The 22240-nt window shown below is 39.6% G+C and overlaps 1 protein-coding gene across 5 annotated transcripts; it reads left to right on the top strand.

Annotated features, from left to right (window-relative positions):
- The first annotated feature begins 14576 nt into the window (after positions 1-14576).
- On the top strand, positions 14577-21285 carry LOC109196252 (uncharacterized). 5 transcript variants are annotated; one of them, XR_002057772.2, is made up of 5 exons: positions 14577-15222; positions 15360-15731; positions 16579-16612; positions 20545-20637; positions 20817-21285. XR_002057772.2 is itself a non-coding variant. In XM_019350127.2 (5 exons), the coding sequence occupies exons 1-4, from the start codon at positions 14803-14805 to the stop codon at positions 20562-20564; spliced, it is 846 nt and encodes a 281-aa protein (XP_019205672.1). In that variant the 5' UTR covers positions 14577-14802; the 3' UTR covers positions 20565-20584; positions 20817-21285. The 5 variants fall into 5 exon arrangements, 4 of the variants coding, with proteins under 4 accessions (XP_019205672.1, XP_019205671.1, XP_019205673.1 ...); XM_019350127.2 differs by having other exon boundaries at positions 20545-20584; XM_019350126.2 differs by having other exon boundaries at positions 20545-21285.
- Positions 21286-22240: the final 955 nt, after the last annotated feature.

Raw genomic sequence — 22240 nt, 5'->3', positions numbered from 1 at the left:
GACAGAAGTGAGACTGCCATATCTCACCATCGGCCCCTCTGGCCATCACCAGTAGGTGAAGTGTCTTACCCAAGGACACAATGATCGAGGCTGTCCAAGCCAAGGCTCGAACCGGCAACCTTCCGATTACAAGACGAACTGCCAACTTTTGAGCCACGATCGCCCCTATGGTCTCCATCCTTTTAACTCTGTCTCTGTGATTCTGTGGACAGATAATTTCCTTAGGGATTAATAATTTGTTTTATGTTCGTTGCTTGGGTTTTCATATTTCAATTCTTGTTTATTTTTATTCAGTTAAACAGTTCAGTATAGTTTTCACTACAGTTTTAAATGTAATAATTTTGCTCTGTACAGACACAATTCTTTGGTTTCTGACAAACATGTTTTCCACCCTGTAGAAAACACAGACACCATGCCGTTATTTAACGAATCCGCCTGAAAGAACATCAAGTGACACAGCTCCAGAAACAACGCAAGCGACCACAGACAAGTTATACACCTTGTCACAGTGGTCGCTTCTTGTCATCACAGCTGAGAGGGGATAAAAAGTCTTAATGTCCAGCCTAATGTGATTAAAAATGATCAGAGTGCTAAAACAGAACTTTCCCTTTTTCCCTAAAATATAAGTTTGATCGACATAATAATGAGAAAAGTTGTTTGAGTAGTACAAATGACTGTTCTAATGTCATTGTTTCGTTGTAGTGTGTGTGTGTGTGTGTGTGTGTGTGTGTGTGTGTGTGTGTTAGTGGCTAGATCCACTGATCTCAATGAATGCCTGACTTTTAAATTGATTTAATAAAAAGTTGTATGAAATAAATGGTGAATAACAAACAGTTTTTTGAAAGGATGCATTTCTCAGTATTTGAATTAAATAGGGATTATGTTACAATGAATGTTCATGTGAAAATGTGCTAAAGACAAATCTAACTGAAATAGAATTACATAAACTGAGTGAAACATGAAGTGAATTATATCCATATATGACCGAATGTTTAAATGTGATGTGAATTCTGTTATGAATGACAAAGAAAAAATATTGACCTGATGTTAAAGTTTAAACTTGGTGTTAAATCTTCTATGTCAACTAGACAGAGATAGCATGATACAGTGTGGCTGGAATAATGGATCTAATGAATGATTAGATGTTAGTAATGTGACTGGATGTCCCGAGGGGTGAAGCTGGATTCCATCTCTGAAGATGTGACATTCAGTAGCAGAGGGGGACGTAAGGGTCAGTATTAGCATTAGCTCAGAGTAGGTTCATTAGATAAGTGTAATTCAGATGTTTTCATTAATGTTTTATGATTTTTACTATTTGATTTTGCTTGCTAATAAGATTTCCAGCAGCTAAAGCCTATAATTGTGGATATTCACTTTTAAACTCTTTGTGAAACAGTAAAACAGTTCAAATGCGTTATATTGCAACATCTGATCACCTTCCCTCAAGACTTGCTGTTCAGTCCTCTAAAGTCCCATGACTGAGTGGGACAGTATAGGATTTGACCTGCAAGGCTACTCAGGTATGGTCATCTTTTCATCTTAACACGGGGGACACATGGACGATTTCTAGGTAGTTAGTGCTGGGCGAGTCCCCTCACCCGCATTGGCTCCAGCTGACCTCTGCATTATCAACTGGCTAAGATTCATAGGATCAGAGATTAGGAGTTTTAATCACTGAAATATTTGCAAGTTAGCTGAGTGATGCAATCTGTCTTTATAATCTTTGTCAGACTGTGTTTGATAAATCTAAAGAAATGTTTCTTACATGCTTCATATTCTCTGGAGCCTATTGACCAATCAGCTTTCACATGAACATGCTTAATGACATATAAATAAATATAAATAGATAAATAGATTAAAATAACAGACTATGTATAATATGTTAAACTGCTGAACAAAATTCCCAACATTCCCATTATTTTGTATTACAGTGAGTGAAAAGAAACAATACGCCCAGCCTGAAAACAACCAGTGACAAAAGTGCAGAAAGTCATTTATTAATATCAGTTCTTTGTTCCTTCCCTCAAGTACAACCCACATGTGTGTACCCCTACAGGTGGCAGGAAACAACTTAGACTTACACTTAGAGACTTAGAGCTTTTTATTGTCATTGTGCAGTTTCTTGCACAGCGAAACTGGGTAGCTGGAACACAAAGGTGCAAAAGTAAGAAGAGAAAACAATATACAACGAGGGGAAAAAAATAAATAAAATAAAAAGCAATATATATCCTTTTTATTTTTTTTCTGAGTTAAACTATGTACGTGGCGTATGTGTAAGAAACATTGAAACAGAAACACTGTGTGGCTGTATACAAGGGCAGTTATAAAATATAATATAATAAATAAATAAATATATTATAAGGGTGGAGGGGCTATGGTCATTTAGGGTGCACAAATATTGCACATGAGCCAAATAAATATTGCACAGAACATGGAAAGAACATGAGATATTGCACACAGATGAGCAATAGCAGTGTCAGAGTGGATGTGTTGGAGAAGTCTGATCACACTCGGCTGGCTGTTGGTAGAAATACGTTATTTTTATCATATATATATTTTTTTAGTTGTGCACAGGTTAACAGGAGAACTCTTGGTTTGAGTTCACGGTTCTTAGGCCAAATGTGTCCTGCATCAGCCCAATATCACAGAAAAGAAAGTTTGTGCATCATGTCCTGTCATATGATCTGCATTTCTAAAATTCACAATTACAGAAGATTTTAAAGTATTGAAGTCACATTTAGATTCATTAGATAATATCTCTTGACCAAATTGTGTTCTGGATTTTTGCATGTCACACATGCAAAAATTGTGGTTTATGTTCAAGGTTCTTTAGCTAAATGTTTCCTCCTATATTTATTCAAGTTCATGCATCACATCCTGTCATTTTATCTTAGGACCATCTTGAAATTCTCTTAAGCAGAGGTTCCCAAAGTGTGGGGCCCGCCCCCTAGGGGGGGCGCAGAGCCATTGCAGGGGGGCGCGGTATGAAAAGAAAAAAAAAAAAAAAGAGCGCTTGGACACTGTGGACAGGTTTTGACGGGGCTCCCACACAAACGCAAAGCAGGAGATGAAGCATCGCCAAATATGTTTCCAAACCAACTTCCTTCCAAGCCAAAGACAGGAAAATATGGTGAAGCATATCTTCCCTTTGGCTTCACCTGCACAAGTGCCGAGGTAGGTCTCCCCTGCAAAATTAGTTTCCCTGCGTCGGGAGCACGCGCTGTGCTCTCCAAATCACGGACAAACAGGATCCCACATTCTTGATTTTTAGTTCACAAACACTTCTTGTAATAACTAACTACTCCTGACATTTGTTAGTTATTACAAGAAGTGTTTGTGAACTAAAAATCAAGAGCTAACATGATGTTAGCTCTTTATGCAGTAAAGTTACAGTGGGATACAAATAATATCAGGCTGATCCTGCCGTAATTTGTTCCCCCTGTTCAAATCACGGACAAACAGTATCCCACAGCTGTTTATGTGTTTAAACCCATTTTGCACAGAGAGACATTTTTTGAAAAATGTATTGACAGTAATGTTGAATATTATTACACAGGAAAAAAAAACAACTACACGTAAAATAATTACACCATGACGCCTCTGCCTTTCTAAATGCAGGGACAGTAACTGCGTGTGTATATGTAAGCGTGTAAAACCTGAAGATAGTCAGATTAACAGTAACAGTATTTTGTCTCTGTCTGCCATTCTGCAATTCATCTCATGTAAACAATAACGTGGCGCACAGCGTGACGTGAAAAGAGGCACATACCTTTGACGTTGCGTGACGAACTCTGTAATCCTCGTCCACACGTAAACGCAAAAAAGGAGTTTTAAATAATCTCCGTTTTCGGTGAATCGCAACGCCGTTTACGTGTTGACGAAAAGCCCAAACGCATAGAAACAGCTGAGTTTTCAAAAATACCGTGTAGGTGTGGACGTAGCGTAAAAGAGTTAGTAGTATATTTTATTACTACCTGTAATTTATTGCCGTTTACTTGTATTTGCTTAATTGTTTACTAAATGTTTGAGGTGTGAAATAAACCGCAATGGAGTTTGTAAACAAATATGGGTGTGTGTGTTTGGAGGATGTGTTTGTGCGGGGGTGGGGGGGGCGCGAACATTTTTCTTGTAAAAAAGGGGGCCTGGCAAAAAAAAGTTTGGGAACCACTGCTCTTAAGGAAATGTATATTTATCCGACTGTTCTGACTTTTCTGAAATATTAATCATTTTCCATGCATTCTAGATTGGTCTGATAACCTCTTTCCTCTATATAATTACAGAAACCTTTAAAATATTTCAGTCACATTTAGATAAAGTAATCTCTTGACCATGTTGTTTTTTTGCAAAACTAATTGTCTAAAATATCACCATCGCAGCGCTACAGGTTCAATTAAGTGGAGTGGCTTATCATGCACGTCTTTGGAATCCCAAGTGTCCACAGACATTTGTGAAAAGTTAACTGAGCATAGGTGTGAATGGTTTTCTGTCCATCTGTGTTAGCTGATAGAGGGTGTACCCAACCTCGTGCTCTGTAATAGTGATGGTAAAGTTGATTCTTTTTACTGAATCGAGTTTTAATGTGTCACTCACCAAAGTGAATCGGGTTTTTTGAGTCATTTGAGTCACTGAGTCAGTTGACCAGAGAGTGCAAAAAATGTACATTTTCACTCAAACTTAATTTGTTTCTCTTTTAATGTAAATCCTACTGCTAAGACGAGTGATTCTAAAAGAAAACAACTATTTTATATAGCAAAAAAGAGCAAAAAAATTTCTAAAGGGAACATTTCTTTTGTTTATTTTTATTTTATTAGTATTTTCCTTACATGTGTCAAATATATATTTTCTCATCTAAATGTCCACTGAGCTGTGAGCCAGGGGGCGGTAATGTGCCTTAACATTGGTTGCCAACCAAGAAGAAGAAGAAGCTGCGAGCCAGGAGGGAGGGGGTTAGTGAGTGAGTGATTCGTTCGCTCTATGATTCGTTCATGATTTGCGCATCACTACTCTGTAATGGGATAGGATAGGCTCCAGCCCACCTGCGACCACAAAAATGATCCAACAGTTGCTCATCATTCAGCTACACTGAGAACAGTGATGGGAATAATGGTGTCACAAGTAATGGTGTTACTAACTGGTAGGTTTGTAGCATAAACCCATTCGCTGGAACGTTCAAGACAATTCTACTACACAGCAAAGCAAGGCACAAGTAGGCAAAGTTCTTTGTGTTTCTTAGACTAAAACAGATATACTTGTGTTTGATATACCATAAAACAATAAAATAAGGTACGACCTCTTCTCGTGACCCCAGGATGTGATTGTGTATGCCAGAACACTCTGGAAGGCACATACTGGGCGTTTATCAATATGCGTACTTGTGTGTACTTGCGTTCTCGTGTAGTGATGCGCGAATCATGAACGAATCGTTCAATACTCGAGAATCACTTTACTGACTCATGAATCATGATTCACAAGCGCAACTGACTCACTGACTCGTCCCTGTTGCTGTTAGCAAACTAATTTCATTAGTAGAAATATATCTAGCTTATAATTCAAATTGTGAAGAAAAACACAACATCCAGTATCTTAACAAAAACATTTCTGCTCTCAACTGGGAGAAAAACCCTGAGTAGAAGCTCACATCAAGACTCCTCGGTTCACAGTAGCATCGCTCTGCTAACATGCTAACAGCACATTTGAGCTACTCACCCCCTCCCTTCCTGCGCTGAATCGTAGGGGAAGCAAATCACTCATGACTCACTAACCCCCTCCCTCCTGTGCTGAATCATAGAGCGCGCGAATCACTCATGACTCACTGGGCGTTTATCAATATGCGTACTTGTGCGTACTTGCGTTCTCGTGTACTCTTGATACGTCATCAGTCGGAGACCAAGTACTGTTCCAATTCGAAGTACGCATCACACCGAGAACGCGAAAAAGTCCCGGATGTGTTCTCGATCCGCCCATTTTATCGAGCATGCATCAGTGTAGACTTGGGACAGCTATATATCCCAGAATGCATTTCGTCCAAAACTCTACAGCGGACTCCCGGCACATCGCCTCGCCCACCCCGCTCGCGGACTTCTCACTACTCAGGTTAAAGAAACCCCAGCAGCTGTCTATAGTATTGAGTGTCCACTAGAATAGAGATAAAAGCGTTCTAACATCTCACCTGCTTGTTTTTATTAAGGTATGTACACGTATGTACATGTACACTATTTTTATTAATAGAGGTTTCACTACTGAGGTTAAAAATGATATATAAGTCACTTAGATCACTTCTACATGTTAATGTTTGGTTTATTTCAGTGTTTTATTTGTTCCTGAGTACACCGGTTTGGCTGTGATTAAAGTTAAGCTTCATAACATGTTACTCACAGTTAAATTAGGAGGGGACGGCAGTAAAAACTCCGGACCTGTGACATCATCACGTACGCTGGTGTTCCGACTGTAGAAATCACGAGTCCGTGCTCGCGTACTTGAGAATTGAGAAACAGCCCACGAGTCCGTGCTCGCGTTCTCGGCGGGTACGTACTCCCGTGCGTTCTCGGCGAGTACGTACTCACCGAGCACGCCAGTACGTACTCGCGTACTTGGGCATTGATAAACGGCCAACAACCCCCTCCCTCCTGGCTCGCAGCTACTTCTTCTTCTTCTTGGTTGGCAACCAATGTTAAGGCGCACTACCGCCCCCTGGCTCACAGCGCCAGTGGACATTTAGATGAGAAAATATATATTTGACACATGTAAGGAAAATACTAATAAAATAAAAATAAACAAAAGAAATGTTCCCTTTAGAAATTCTTTTGCTCTTTTTTGCTATATAAAATAGTTGTTTTCTTTAAGAATCACTCATCTTAGCAGTAGGATTTACATTAAAAGAGAAACAAATTAAGTTTGAGTGAAAATGTACATTTTTTGCACTCTCTGGTCAACTGACTCAGTGACTCAAATGACTCAAAAAACCCGATTCACTTTGGTGAGTGACTCATTAAAACTCGATTCAGTAAAAAGAATCAAATTTACCATCACTATTCTCGTGTACTCGTGATACGTCATCAGTTGGAGACCAAGTACTGTTCCAATTCGAAGTACGTATCAAGCCGAGAACGCAAAAAAGTCCCGGATGTGTTCTCGCTCCGCCCGTTTTATCGAGCATGCATCGGTGTGGACTTGGGACTCCCGGCACATCGTTTTCAACCCCCCCCCCTCGCGGACTTCTCACTACTCAGGTTAAAGAAACCCCAGCAGCTGTCTATAGTATTGAGTGTCCACTAGAATAGAAATAAAAGCGTTCTAACATCTCACCTGCTTGTTTTTATTAAGGTATGTACACGTATGTACATGTACACTATTTTTATTAATAGAGGTTTCACTACTGAGGTTAAAAATGATATATAAGTCACTTAGATCACTTCTAAATGTTAATGTTTGGTTTATTTCAGTGTTTTATTTGTTCCTGAGTAAACCGGTTTGGCTGTGATTAAAGTTAAGCTTCATAACATGTTACTCACAGTTAAATTAGGAGGGGACGGCAGTACAAACTCCGGACCTGTGACATCATCACGTACGCGGGTGTTCCAATTGTACATATCGCGAGTCCGTGCTCGCGTTCTCGGCGAGTACGTACTCACCGAGAACGCGAGTACGTACTTGCGTACTTGGGCATTGATAAACGGCCAGAGTCTTTACAGACTGCTAAGGATTTAACCTCTATCAACATGCAATTGATTATAAAACTCTAAGCATATATGAGTAAATATTTCTAAGCATAAATGACAATCAACCATGTAAGCCTAACACTAACAGGGTTACTTTTTTCAGTAACGAGTAATCTAACTAATTACTATTTTTATTGTTACAACGCCGTTACCGTTACTAACAAAAAAAATGCGGTGCGGTCACGTTACTATTTTTCAACAAACAGATGGTTGAAGCTGTCTTCAGCTTACCGCATTTTATATCAGTTGCAACGGAAGTACTTGTAAGTAATCTGGGCGCTAAAGCTTTAAGCAGCTGCGTGCTCCCGTGGGCGGTAAACACTTTCTAGCAGACATCACTTTTTGGGACAACACCTGGAGCTAGGGGGTAAAACAATCGCATGTCAGGGTTCCTGGGTCAGTGACCCAGTGTTTTCAGTTTGTTCAGGTTCAGCTTATTTTGTCACTCATTCTCATTTCCTGTTGTTCTGTTCCTGTCACTTCTATGTATCTTTAGTTCTATTATGTTCAGCTGTTCACTCACCTGTTTCCAATAAGTCATTACTCAGCCAGTGTACGTCCTCAGTTTCATCCTGGTCACTGTCATGTTATTGATGTTTTCATGCTGTGTGTTCAGCTCAGTCAGCCAATTGTTACTGTTTGTTACTGTTCCGTTCATCCACTCACTTCAATAGATACCCTTAATCCTGCATCGTGAGTCCCGCGTTTGGGTCACCTCCTCGCATCCACACGACACCCCTGACACATGAGTGCTGCTGTTTGACTGAGGAAGAATAAAGTAGTCGTGGTAAGTCAATCACGTGACCACTTAAAGACGACAAAGCAGCAAGGTGATATATACCAGTTTTTAATGTGAGAGATTTGTGACGCTTAGCGTGTTTGGAGTGTGTAGTTAATGTGTTGTCTTGTGTAGTTAGTGTGTAGTGTTGTGGATAGTTTTGTGTTGTGTGTCAGAACAATGAGGCGACTGCTGTCTCCAGGTAGGAAACCAGAGTGATACACCTGCTGCTGTCAGACCTGCAGGTATCAGGCTGTGATGTTCTCCTTTATAGTGGACAGAAATCATTTTTTGGAGTGGCACAAATAATTTGTGTGGCATCTTATTGAATGCAGATCAGCTGATTGTTCTGTAAATAGTTTGAAATGGTTATTTTAAAAAAAAGGGTAAATGTCATGGTCCTGAGTCTGACGACTCAGTCTTTTGTGTTTCTTTATATTATTCTGTGTTCTTGTTTATTCTATTATTCTCCTGCCTGTTGCTGGTTCGTCTGTGTTATTTGGTGTTTTCTTGTCCGTGAATCTCCCTCCATCATCCTGTGAATTCTCCCTGCAAGAATTATACCCTGGACCCCAGAGGGTTAAATATTTTTTTGAAAGTAACGCAATAGTTACTTTTCAAGTATTTAATTTCTTTTAGAATCTTGTAACTCAGTTACTAAATATTAAATATCTAAATATTCTTACTATTTAAACATCTTTCAATATCCTGCTCTGTTTGCACACTACACCCTGGGTTATCCACTTATCTGTACCTTAATTTTAATAACTGTACAGTTCTGTTTTGGTAACTATTGTCCATGATGTAAATATATAAAAAAAATTTGTGTGCTTCTGTTCCATGTCCTGTTTCCTGTTCTGTTTGTATATGTGTCTTTTTGCTGCTGTTACAACAAAAATTTCCCCTTTTAGGACAATTAAAGAATGATTCTATTCTATTCTATGTGAACTTAATTCAGAAACACCAACATTGTTTCTTTGCAAAACTCAGGACTGTGTAGCAGCTAAAATGCTCTGTCAGAAAACAATGGGACAATCTCCTCTCCCAAAGGTCCAGTAACCGGTGTCCTTAGTTCCCAGATGTTTACAGACTGCTGACAAAATAACAGGGGATGCTACAGTGCTGCAGTGGTAAACATGGCTCTGTTCCATGCATCCATGTATTTTTAAGTACAATTTAGTGGCTGGATTGATTTAAAAACCAAATATGCAATGAGTCAGCCAGACCTGGAAAGATTTACAGCATAAAAAACCCATAAACGCATCACAAGGGTAACCAGACACTGTGATAGTTGGTATGAAAAACAGGAAACATTTGTCTTCCTGTGGTGTTGCAGTTGTGTGAGAAGAGTCTTCTGTTAAACATGACCAAATACAAAAACTGCAAGCCTGACTTGCTGCTGCAGTTAATTGTAATAAAAAGTAATTAACCATCAATGACACCCTGACACTTTGTGACAGCCAGCCCCATAGTGGGCTTGTTTGCCAAAGGTTTTCTATATCTATTTTAGTCTTTTTGTGCAAGATTTTCCAACAGCTAGCCTTAGTGATAATGAGCAAATCAATGTAAACACGTGAGAACAAAAATGAGCTATAAAAACATCAAACTGACTCTAAACTACTTTTCATTTTAAGGGTTGATCCATGCTCGATTATCCAGTTAAGGGAAGTTTCAGCGATTTCCATTTTAAGATTGTAAACCTGTATGCCTTTTCCCTTGTTTTATATATATTCCTCCTGTCTGTATGTATCATATGGAGAGTCCTCTTCACACACTAAGGTCAATTATGGTGTTCCACAGGGTTCAGTGCTAGGACCAATTCTGTTTACATTATACATGCTTCCCTTAGGCAGCATCATTAGAAGACATAACATACATTTTCACTGCTATGCAGATGACACGCAGCTCTATCTATCCATGAAGCCAGGTAACACACACAGGAATGTTTTAAAGACATAAAGACCTGGATGGCCGCTAACTTTCTGCTTCTTAATTCAGATAAAACTGAGGTTATTGTACTCGGCCCTGAAAATCTTAGAAATATGGTATCTATAGAATGTATTACACCTGTCAATACATTCCTGAAGTACATAAAAATGTAATAAATAAGTAAATAATGAAATCAATAGCCAATTGAATTTATCCAATTATAAAACCTTAATAAATGTAATTGTTAATTATTTATTGGTGTTTTTCAGTTTAATAATGTCCAACTTACACAGCACTTTGATGTTAATAACATTTTGGTTCTGACATGTCATCTCTTCACGCTAAGAAGTGGATGTGGATTAGAGCCCAAAAGAAAAGTTTGAAATGCTGTTGCACAGCAGTCCAAATGATCGTGATATTTGAGTGCTGTTCAAAACCCTTCTCATGTCACTGAATTGTGTTTGCATGGTGCATATATGCATGTATATGAATATTTAAATTTTACAAGCTCAAAGACCACAAATGTTCACAGAAGCCACATGTATACTCGTGTCTGTGAAGGTTCTCAGTCATCCAGGTCATGGTGGGGAGTCCCAGATTTAAACCTAGTGGGAGTTTCCACCCAAAGAGGGACAAAGGACCCCCTGGTGATCCTCTACCTAATCACATGAGCCAAGGTGTGAAAGCGGGTGTGGGTCCTAATCAGCCAGGGTTTCGGGTGAGCTCATTGTGAAACCTGGCCCCACCCTATCATGTGATTTCCTGAGATCAGATGGCCCAGGATGTGAGTGGGCGTTAAGGCGATGGTGGGATGGTGGGCCGGTGTCCCTGCAGGTTTTAGATGTGTCCTCGAACCAACACAGCTGATTTAAATGGCTAAATTTGCTCCTCAACATGTCCTGAAGTTCTCCAGAGGCCTGGTAACGAACTAATCATGTGATTCAGGTGTGTTGACCCAAGGTGAGATCTAAAACCTGCAGGGACACCAGCCCTCGTGGACTGAGATTGCCCACCCCTGGTTTACACTGACATGAAGATGCTGTTCTGCACAGTTGCCACTGGAGGTCTCTGTTGTACCCATTTTGACTCAGACTGGCTCACATAAAGGACTCACTTGTAGCGCTACTGTTAAGTTTAAAGACAGAGCATGCATAAAGACTATTAAAGGATGTGAAGACAGCTGTAGTTCTGCTGCTGGGAGCCAGGTAACCACTGCTGGGAAACTGGGAGTATTGTATTAGTGTTCAAACTATAAAAACAACCCTAAACACAAAATTAAAGAAACATACAAACAGATTATGTTACAGCAAAAAGTGAGTGAACTCCCAGTTTACCAATAAAGCCTGTGGCCAGTAGCAGCCACCACAGCACTAGAAACGAAAAAGGAAAAACTAATACTATGTGAATCTCAACAATTAATTTGCAAAACAAACAAATGAAAGCTGAAACTATCATAGAATAAACAGCAGTCAGTGCTCTGCCTGCAAACAAACAGAATACTGTTATACTGTGTATAACACATAAATATTCATTTTCTGACTATAATAAAAATTATGACACAAGTTACTAAATGAAAATACACCAGTAAAACACAATAAAATACATCACAGCAGCTCATCAGGTAAAAGTGTAAATCAGCCCTAACCATAGAGGAAATTAAACACAGTGCAGGACAATAACAGGAAGCGTTCCCTGCACCTGGCTACAATCTTTGGTATGTTCCATGTGATTGACTATTCCTCTGCAGCATTTGTATCAGTTATTTTTGTGTAATTTTGAATATATTTTTATGGCTGGATTGATTTAAAAACCAAAAATATAATGTGTGACACGTGCCACGTGTGACAGGATAATAGTGCCTGTCACACGTGGTACAAAAACAGGAAACATTTGTCTTCCTGTGCGTGGTTGGCTCAAGATGGTATCTGTGAAATCTGTTTTAAGCCAGCTGCTGTGTGCCAGTGTTTGAAATGTAATTTAACCAAACCAGCAACAAAAGTCTTTTTTTAATGAAAAAAGAATAAAAGAATTTATATGAATGTTAGTCCAATAACAATCATCTGAAAGACCTGAACATAATTGAACTTCATTTAATTTATTGAGTAATAAAGCACAGTGGTTGTCACTGTTGCCTTACAGCAAGAAGGTCCTGAGTTCAATTCCACCATCAGGCGGGGGTCTTTCTGTGTGGGGTTTGCATGTTCTCCCTGTGTTTGCGTGGGTTCTCCTGGCTTCCTTCCACTTTCCAAAGACATGCACTTAGTGGGGTTAGGAGTGAATATGAGTGTGAATGATTGTCTCTTTATATGTGTTAGCACTGCGACAGACTGGTACCTGTCCAGGGTGTACCCTGCCTCTCACCTTAAAACACCTGATATAGGCCTCAGCACCCCGGGGACCCTGAAAAGGATAAACTGTAGCGAATTGATGGATGGAGTAATAAATTATTTGCAGATTGCACTCTGAAGCTACACAATGAAACTACTAAACCATGTATAGAAAGGAAGTGGTCTAGATATATGCAGTGACAGAGATGAAGGCACATCGCATGAAAAGGAGTCAGAAAGGTTTTATGAAAACAGAGTTTTGACTAGATAAAGTAACATGGTGTGAACATGGTAACAAATGGACTGGTATTTAGAGGAAACAATCTAATATAATATGAGAGTAAAGAAAGAATGTCAGGAAATGAACAGATGCAAAGTTGAAAACTTTTCTGTGGAAAGATGAATTGTGATGTGAAATTCATTTTGGAAAAGATGGATGCCACAAGCTCTGCATGAAAGAGTAGAGAGACCATCCAGCTTATCATCAGTGCTCAGTTCAAAATCCTGCATCTCTGATTGTGTCAGAGTTTGTGAGTGCCTATGAAACTGGCAGATCTGACATTCATTTTGCACATTTAGTATCTCTGTAACCATCAGTGCTCTAAGCTATTTACAATACAGATTTTTAGGACAACATGTGCTCCCATTCTCATATCTTTTTTTCAGAAGTGACAAAGTCTTAAGGACATTAAACCACAAGCATAATTTGAAGTATGATTTTAGAAGTTCACAAAACACTGACAGTCTAGAGATCTTTGTCTCAGTTATTCTATACATTTTTACATGCATTTTTTAGAATGCATTGATTTACAAACGAAAGCCACAGTGGACCTGCAAACATTTGCTGTAACAGAAACCATGGACTGACCACCACTGCTAACAGAAAATATGATAATTTGCATGAAACACAGGAAACATTTGTCTTCTTGTGCTGTTGTGGTTGCCCCAGAAAGGGTATCCGGTGTGAGATGATGCCAAATCAAACAGCACCTACAAACCTGACTGTCTGTATTAAATTTAGTACAGATATTTAAATTTATTTATGAGGATTCGAGTGAGCTTGATTGCAGTTAATGGTATCATTACAACATAAATTACTTAAATGAAAAGGCATTAATCCGCCTCCTGCAGATCTGCCTTTTTGTCAGTTGCACCATCTCCAAACCACACATCACAGCAGGTCTCACTGCCATCTTGTAAACTTTCACTTGTTCTGCCACAAATCACCCCTGACAGTAATCTCCACCCACTCCACCCTGTTTGCATTCTTTTTCTTCTTCCTCTCTCTTGTTCATGTTTGCTCGAGATTTTTTGTTTCAACACTGAATAAAAAGTTGGTTGAGTCATTGCCATCTCTTTACAGTAGACTCCACAGGCTGTGGTGACTAAATAGTGTTAAACACACGTTTTAACATCTCATGACATAAATAACATAAATTCACTTTGTATCTGTAACACTCTACGTTTCAAACTGTGGAGATTTTTTGTTGTTAGTCATAATGCAGTTGAAAAAATAAACATAAAAAAACAGAAATATTATGAAGCCTGGATTACGATAACTAACAGAATCTAAGCCTAAAATACTGTATTTAAATGAGTGTTAGTGCCTAACAGTACCTGATACTCAGTATTTGTTGTGCTGATAGAATTCATCATTTCAACTCATTCATCAAAAAACCTGTTGTGACACACAATCTCATCATAGTATAAAGTGTTTGGGAAAATTTTGAAATTCGCTGACACGACTTTGGAAACAGTTTTGAACAGAGTGCTGTTTAAACTCCTTCTCATGACGTCATATTGCATTTGCATCCTGCCACCTGTAGGAGCAACACTCGTGGTTCTTATGTGAGGGTGGGAGAAGAGAGCTCATTTCATCACTTTGACTGGACGACTTCCTCATTTCACAGCTGCTATAGGACTGAGATATCAAGCTGACTTTCAAAGAGACTGTGATACTTGGTGTGAAAAGCAGGAAATATTTCTTTTTCCGTGTCTGTAATTTTACAGGTCAGAAGCTGCAGCCTCAGCAGGCACTGAACTGCTCAAGATGTTGAAAAAACTCCTGCAATATGCTCGTAGTGGAAAAATCGGCACCACTGGCACAGGCTTTGGGATTTTCTTCGCATTTATGTATCTGCAGGCCAAGATGTGCGCTTGCTCAGGCCACACTTTCGATTGCAATGAAATGGTGGTCGTGCCTGTTTTTTTAATATTTTTCCTGGTGCTCCTGATAGACCAGACATTTCGGAGCACAGCGGAGCATCCATCCACGTTTTTATGCATTGTACTCAAGCGCGTTATCAGAGCGTTTCTAATCAGTCTGCTGTGGATTGTAGCTGTGTTGCTTTTCACAGACTGGTATAGTTGCTGTACCACTGATGAAAAAAAGAGGAAGCTGTTCTGTGAACCTTCGAACAACACAGCTGATGAAACAGCTCAAATAACTGAGCTGCAAATGAAGTCAAAGGTGAGGATGTTTTGTTATTTTTCATACACAGTGCACATGTAATGTTATTGTTCTGTTTTTTTAATTTATGAAAGTATAATAAATACACAGACACATTAATGCTGTTATGTTTTGTATGTTTGTTGCTTCTTTTTCAGCTTGCTGCTTACTCTCTGCTCCTCAGCATGACTCTTGCAGCTTTCTTCATGACTTGGAGTGGATGGAGAAAATGGTTTGTAAAAAAATACAGTTGTTGCAACAAGAAAACGTTTTACTACAAACTGATTTTGGAAGAAGAGAAAAAAGTTCTGGAGGAGCTTTTGAGGAAAGAAGCAAATGAGACTTTGACTAAAGAAATCATGAGCAACATAAAAAGGAAAGACTGGGACGGCTGTTTAAATGTTGCTCAACAAATGATCAATAAAGCAAAACATCAAAAACCAGAAGCAACCAACCAGCAGATCAACTGGATCAGTGAGGGGAGCTCCAACAGAGGGGGACAGCATCATCAAGCAGCAGCACATCAGCAGGTAAAGTGATGTAAATGGTAAATGGTAAATGGCCTGTATTTATATAGCGCTTTCTAGTCCCTAAGGACCCCAAAGCGCTTTACATATCCAGTCATCCACGCATTTACACACTGGTGATGGCAAGCTACGTTGTAGCCACAGCCACCCTGGGGCGCACTGACAGAGGCGAGGCTGCCGGACACTGGCGCCACCGGGCCCTCTGACCACCACCAGTAGGCAACGGGTGAAGTGTCTTGCCCAAGGACACAACGACCGAGACTGTCCAAGCCGGGGCTCGAACCAGCAACCTTCCGATTACAAGGCGAACTCCCAACTCTTGAGCCACGATCGCCCATGTTATATACATACCAGATGTTACAGCTGCCAGACTCTGTCAGGGGCGCCATGCTCAATCACTGAAGGAGCCAGAACTCAACATATACTTTAGGTGTTGGACCAAACAAGATGAACATTATTGAAAAGACCAAAGGTAACCCTGTTTTAAACAGAAATGCAAACTGAAATATAGACATAATAAATTATGTTGAGGGCCAGATTGGGCCTAGAGTTTGACAAATCTGGTCTAAAATGATGGAACTAGTTTTTGTTTGCATTCAGCTGACCATGAATAAGTTGAACTTGTAATCTTGTCTCAAGTTAACTAGAAATCGAAAAATACATTAGTTTACACTAGTTTGAACTCTGTTTCCTCCTAGTTTGCAAATACAATCCATATTAGGAATCTGCTGAACACTAACACTGCGCAGAAACACAATGAAGAGCCAATAATTAGTGCACAGAGATTCTGTCATTTCTTTTTTCAGTGAGAAATACATTTTTTTTATTCATTCATAAAATTACTTTGCAGGCACAAAAGTATGAACTCCAAGCATCGTCACAAGGTAAATTAACCCACAATCCTTATTTTATCTTACAGCTTTTGACATCACTCAACTTCCCTTTTACTGTGAAAATACAAAAAATCAGACACTTCATTATGTTTCTTCACTGATGTGAAGACGGTGATCTGCACATTTACCCCCCGAGGTCTCTGCTGTACCTGTCTTCACTAAAACCTTTTTGCTGTTTTTACATTTACAAAACTATCATAATGACCTATGGAACGCCAGGACTACCACAATGAATTAATTAAATACACCATTAAATAATTAATTAAATGTGACAATAATTAATTAAAATTGGAAATAATTAAAATGGGGAATAATTAAAAAAAATGGCACATTTAATTAAGTAATTATTGACACATTTAAATAATTATTTAATGGTGTATTTCATTAATTCATTTTGGCACAGTTGACTCCTTCAGGTCTCACCATGAATTAATTTTATCTGTCAACCTCACCCATCAAACTCGGGGCGGGGTTAACGCTGATCGAGTCAAAACCATTGCTTTGGCCTGGTGGCCATTGTGTTTAGCACACAACAACCGGCATGTGGAAACTAACAGAACTGAACTTTGAAAAACCCTGTTTGTGTGTCACCAAATACAGTTTTAATATTTTTTTAGCCGAGAATGTAGTGGTTTAATCTTCATATGTCTGGTCGGTTTGTCAAGATACAGCCTCTTTGCAAAAGTGCTTCGATGATTTCGGAGATGTCTGCCCAGTCTCACGGCAAAGCGTGGGATACACCCGCTCGCTTCGCAAGCAGTCGAGCTGTTATTACCACCGACAAAGCGCAGGCCCCGGTACACAGCTGTAATAACCCCCGCTGACACTGACTTCTTTTACTGAGGTTATATTTATCGGGGTTTTATTTCCTGATGTTCTTATGTGTCCTACGTGTTTCAGTCGCCAATTCTGAATTATAACTAACATTAAAAACATGTTTAAGGAGGAGAGAGCGCAAATAAATTCGATTAACAGCTGATCTTTGGGTTTTTGCTCAATAATCAGCGTGACCTGCGTATAAACGCATAAAAGAGATAACGTTGGTGTTTCCGTCATGTAGTAACTGCTGGCTTTAACTGTACAACGGTTGTTCGACACTATGAAACACATACAGACTTAATGATGTTCGGCTAATATTTTTATTGTGAATATTAATCATGAGGGTAAACGGCCCTGTACACCACGGAGCGAGGTCAGCATATCCACGATATCTTCAGATCTCTGAGTTAACCCAGAGTTTCCCAGCTGACTATCTAACTGTCATCTACGAATATGTCACGTGTCATATCAATATGATTTTACAGAAAATCATCCTTAATACTGCCAACTATTCCAGAGATGTGAAAATCTACAGCATAAAGAACACAAAAATATAGCAGTCTAACGCAACACTGTAACAGAGATGAACCTTCAGTTTGTCGCAGATCAAAGTGGAATGAAAGTGATTGTTGGAACAGGTGTTTGTGATCTGTGTTTTCTGCATTTTCATCAGTGTAAGAGACTCAGCAGCAGATTAGAATAACAGTTATACATTTAATAAATCACCAAATGAATCCACGATCAAACCTGTTCCGACAGTTTGAGTTTGTGTTCCCTCAGCTGCAGACTCGCTGCTGTTTAAATGTTTGAGAGGAAGATTATATAAAACAAACGTCAAACACAGACTCAGTTTGCGTTCACATTTGATATGAGGCCAGGACGGATAATGGCTGTGTCCTGTTTTAAGATCATACATGTAAAATTGTTGTCTGACCTCCGTCGATCCAGCCACTCAGAGTGTGGTTATCATGGTTACTGCATAAGCAGCTGTAATGTATACAGCTGGCACAGCGAAAACCTACCGGTGTTCCAGACCAACTGGCGTTTAGATCAACTGGCATTGGTCGAACAGATGTGTGGCAGTCTTGTGTTTCAGGAGCTGCTACCGACAAACCAGCAAAAAAACGCCAAATGTGTCATCTGTGACACTTGTGAGTAGGGATGGGTATTGATAAGATTTTAACGATTCCGATTCCATTTTCGATTCTGTTTAATGATTCGATTCTTTATCGATTCTCTTATCGATTCTTTTTAAAAAAGGAGAACACTAAGGTCGATTAGCTTAGAACTTTGTTTTATATCTTCTCTTTGAACAAGATAGAAATTTAGGAGTAACATGGCCTTACAAACCCAACAGTGAGATCTTAAGAGATCCACAGCCTACGGCTCTTCAATGGGGTGTCACAGGGTCCCCAGGAAAAAAAACTGTAAATGTAAAAAATAAAATAAATATTCTTCTGTAGCAATAACAAAGTATAACATAAATTATTCTGTAGCAATTACACAAGAATATCCAGTAATGTCCCTGCCTACAATTAAACACATTTTACCACAAACTTAGTCACTGCTCGGTGACATTCGTCTATCCTGGCCTGAAAGGAGACGCTACCGGTAGACTGCAGCGAGAACTGCCAGCATCTGAGCCAGCCAGACTCTGTCTGTCTCATCATGGTCACCTAAATGCACAGTAATGGCAGGTTTTGTAATAAGGCAGATCGCGCTAACATAATATACACTGTTAGTTGATTATTTACCTGCCGCATTAACGGGAGCGGACGTGCAAACGGGTGGTTGAGATTCACGAGTCCGGAGCGGAATTAAAAACACGACATTCATTTGAGGTCATCGCGTGTTTTGTGAGCAAATGCTTTTGCATATTCGTAGTGTTTCCTCCCTAGTATTGCAAGTTGCCCTGTTGTTATCCGTTCTCGTAAAGTATAACCAAACTTTTAAGCGTTTGAGCCGCTTACGCACTGTGTTTCCTGCTAGGTAAATGACGCTCCGCAACGTGGGGACGTCATTCGGGGCGACTGGAATCGATAAGGGAATTGTTTGCAAAAATGGCAAACAATGCCAAGGAATTGAAACAGTGGGAACCGGTTCTCAACAAGAACTGGTTTTCGATACCCATCCCTACTTGTGAGGTTATCTCAAACACACTCCGTCAGTCTTGATGCCGTTGAACAACAAAATGTTTGAAGATGTCGCGAGTTTACCTGGTGATATCCTCATGCGCGACGCGATCGCAAAAACAGCAAACAATTAACACCACGCCGGTGTTGTTCACAGGACAGCGAGAATAAACGATCGGGAGACTCTTGTCGTCGTTATCGTTCCCCTCGCACGTTTTATTTCCTCGGTTTCAGCGTTTTTGCTTCACAACTAAAGCGTGCAGTTTACTTTGTGTGCACTAACATGGACTCGAGTCAACCAGCGCCACCTCTGGCCAAGTGCCACAGCCTACAGCCAGATCAACTTGTGACACACATCTGCAGCACATTTGAATTCGTTCCTTGCACAACACATTTGTACCTTTCAATTGTGTCTGTTTGTGTGTCATGCAAATAAACCTTTGAAATGAATGAAATGACACTAATATTTCACTAGTGTTGTAACATCACATGTCGTTACCGTAGTCTGCCTGTGTCTTTTCTCTGCGAACAAACATTTTAGAGTTGGTTGTTATATACAGTCTATATAAGTGTGGTTAATCATTGTAAGGAGATTACAAGCAGTTACTGTGAATGTACAGCAGGTGATGCTTACAGGATGTGATGTGACAACACTAATGACATATTGATGTGTCATATTTGTCCAAGGCATATTTCATTGTTATGGAATAAGAGAATATTAAAATCATGATGACCAATTGGAGTGGTGATTTCTATGATGATGACGTTGTGTATATAATTTGGAATTTTGTACAAATGTAGGCCAATAATGAATATATGATATCATTTCAAAGAGTCATTAATTCAGCCTAAGATGCAATTCTGATTCTGGTCTTTTCCCAGCTCTTCCTATCCAGATTAGATTTTGGATCTGCTCACAATGTCCGTAAAATGACTCTTTTAATCCTCTCTATTTTGTTTCGTTTTTCAAAGATTATCATCATCCACACTGACACATGTTCAACTCCTCACAGTGAGTCAGAACTGTGTTTTTGTTGTACGCAGTGCCTGGAATAGAGCACAGAAGTAAAAACAATTTGTTTTTTTATTTATTTTAATTGTTTTCATTTTTTAAGTCTACAGTAGTTTAATGTCATTCAGTTAACACAAGAGTTCAGGTTTCAGTCTAGTTCTGACTGAAATACCTTGGTTCTTTACAGACACATTTCTGTGTTTTCTGACAAAAATGTTTTTTTGTCCGATAGAGATCAGAGACACCGAACCGTTATTTGATGAATACTTCTGAAAGAAGATGAAGAGGTGCAGCTAGAAAATCAATACAAAAGACCACTGACAAATCATGCCCATCCAGCAGTCTGTTTTCTGATGCTTACCTCGGTTCAGGTGTTGGGTGCAGCAGTCTGATCAGAGACAGCCCGACCTCGTTTTCCTTTGCAACTTCCTGCACCTCCCCGAGCTTTTCCGGGTTCCCACTGAGACGGTTACAAGTCTGCCACGACACCTAGTCTCTCTTTCTGCAATTTTTGTCAGACTATGTCAAGTGTCCATTCTGTGCTCATGTTGTAAATCTAAAGAAATGTTTCCATGTTTGTATTATGCTTTATTTTTTTTATGTAGTCTATTGACAATTCAGCTTTTACATTAATACACTTGCAAATGGAGTGGTGTAAGTAAATAATATTGATCAAAATAAAGTGCTCTATAAAAAAACAAAACAAATAGCCTGTGATATTTTGTGGACTACCTTAAGCTTTGAACCCCCGACCTTCCGATCATGGGGTGACCACTCTGCCAACTGAGCTGTCCCTGCCCTAACAGGTAGAGAGAAAGAGGCATATAGTCTCAATCAAAAGTTTAAGATCAGTTGAAAAATGGCGTTAAAAAAAAATCAAAAGTTGTATGGCTGGATTCAATTCAATTCAATTTTATTTATATAGCGCCAAATCACAACAAAAGTCACCTCAAGGCGCTTTATATTGTACAGTAGATAGCACAATAATAGATACAGAGAAAAACCCAACAATCATATGACCCCCTATGAGCAAGCACTTTGGCGACAGTGGGAAGGAAAAACTCCCTTTTAACAGGAAGAAACCTCCGGCAGAACCAGGCTCAGGGAGGGGCGGGGCCATCTGCTGCGACCGGTTGGGGTGAAAGAAGGAAGACAGGATAAAGACATGCTGTGGAAGAGAGACAGAGATTAATAACAGATATGATTCGATGCAGAGAGGTCTATTAATACATAGTGAGTGAGAAAGGTGACTGGAAAGGAAAAACTCAATGCATCATGGGAATCCCCGGCAGCCTACGTCTATTGCAGCATAACTAAGGGAGGATTCAGGGTCACCTGGTCCAGTCCTAACTATATGCTTTAGCAAAAAGGAAAGTTTGAAGCCTAATCTTGAAAGTAGAGATAGTGTCTGTCTCCTGAATCCAAACTGGAAGCTGGTTCCACAGAAGAGGGGCCTGAAAACTGAAGGCTCTGCCTCCCATTCTACTTTTAAATACTCTAGGAACAACAAGTAGGCCTGCAGTGCGAGAGCGAAGTGCTCTAATAGGGTGATATGGTACTACAAGGTCATTAAGATAAGATGGGGCCTGATTATTAAAGACCTTGTATGTGAGGAGCAGGATTTTGAATTCAATTCTGGATTTAACTGGAAGCCAA

Source organism: Oreochromis niloticus, linkage group LG20 (genome assembly GCF_001858045.2).
Source record: "Oreochromis niloticus isolate F11D_XX linkage group LG20, O_niloticus_UMD_NMBU, whole genome shotgun sequence".
NCBI lineage: Eukaryota > Metazoa > Chordata > Actinopteri > Cichliformes > Cichlidae > Oreochromis > Oreochromis niloticus.
This window is presented reverse-complemented; position numbering and strand designations above follow the sequence as displayed.

What these genes read in the sequence shown, in the direction of transcription:
- LOC109196252 (XM_019350125.2), top strand. Translation starts at nt 14,803, where the DNA reads ATGTTGAAAAAACTCCTGCAATATGCTCGTAGTGGAAAAATCGGCACC. An exon ending in AGCTGCAAATGAAGTCAAAG is followed by an intron (nt 15,223 to 15,359) that starts GTGAGGATGTTT and finishes CTTCTTTTTCAG; the next exon opens with CTTGCTGCTTACTCTCTGCT. An exon ending in ACTCCAAGCATCGTCACAAG is followed by an intron (nt 16,613 to 20,816) that starts GTAAATTAACCC and finishes TTTGTCCGATAG; the next exon opens with AGATCAGAGACACCGAACCG.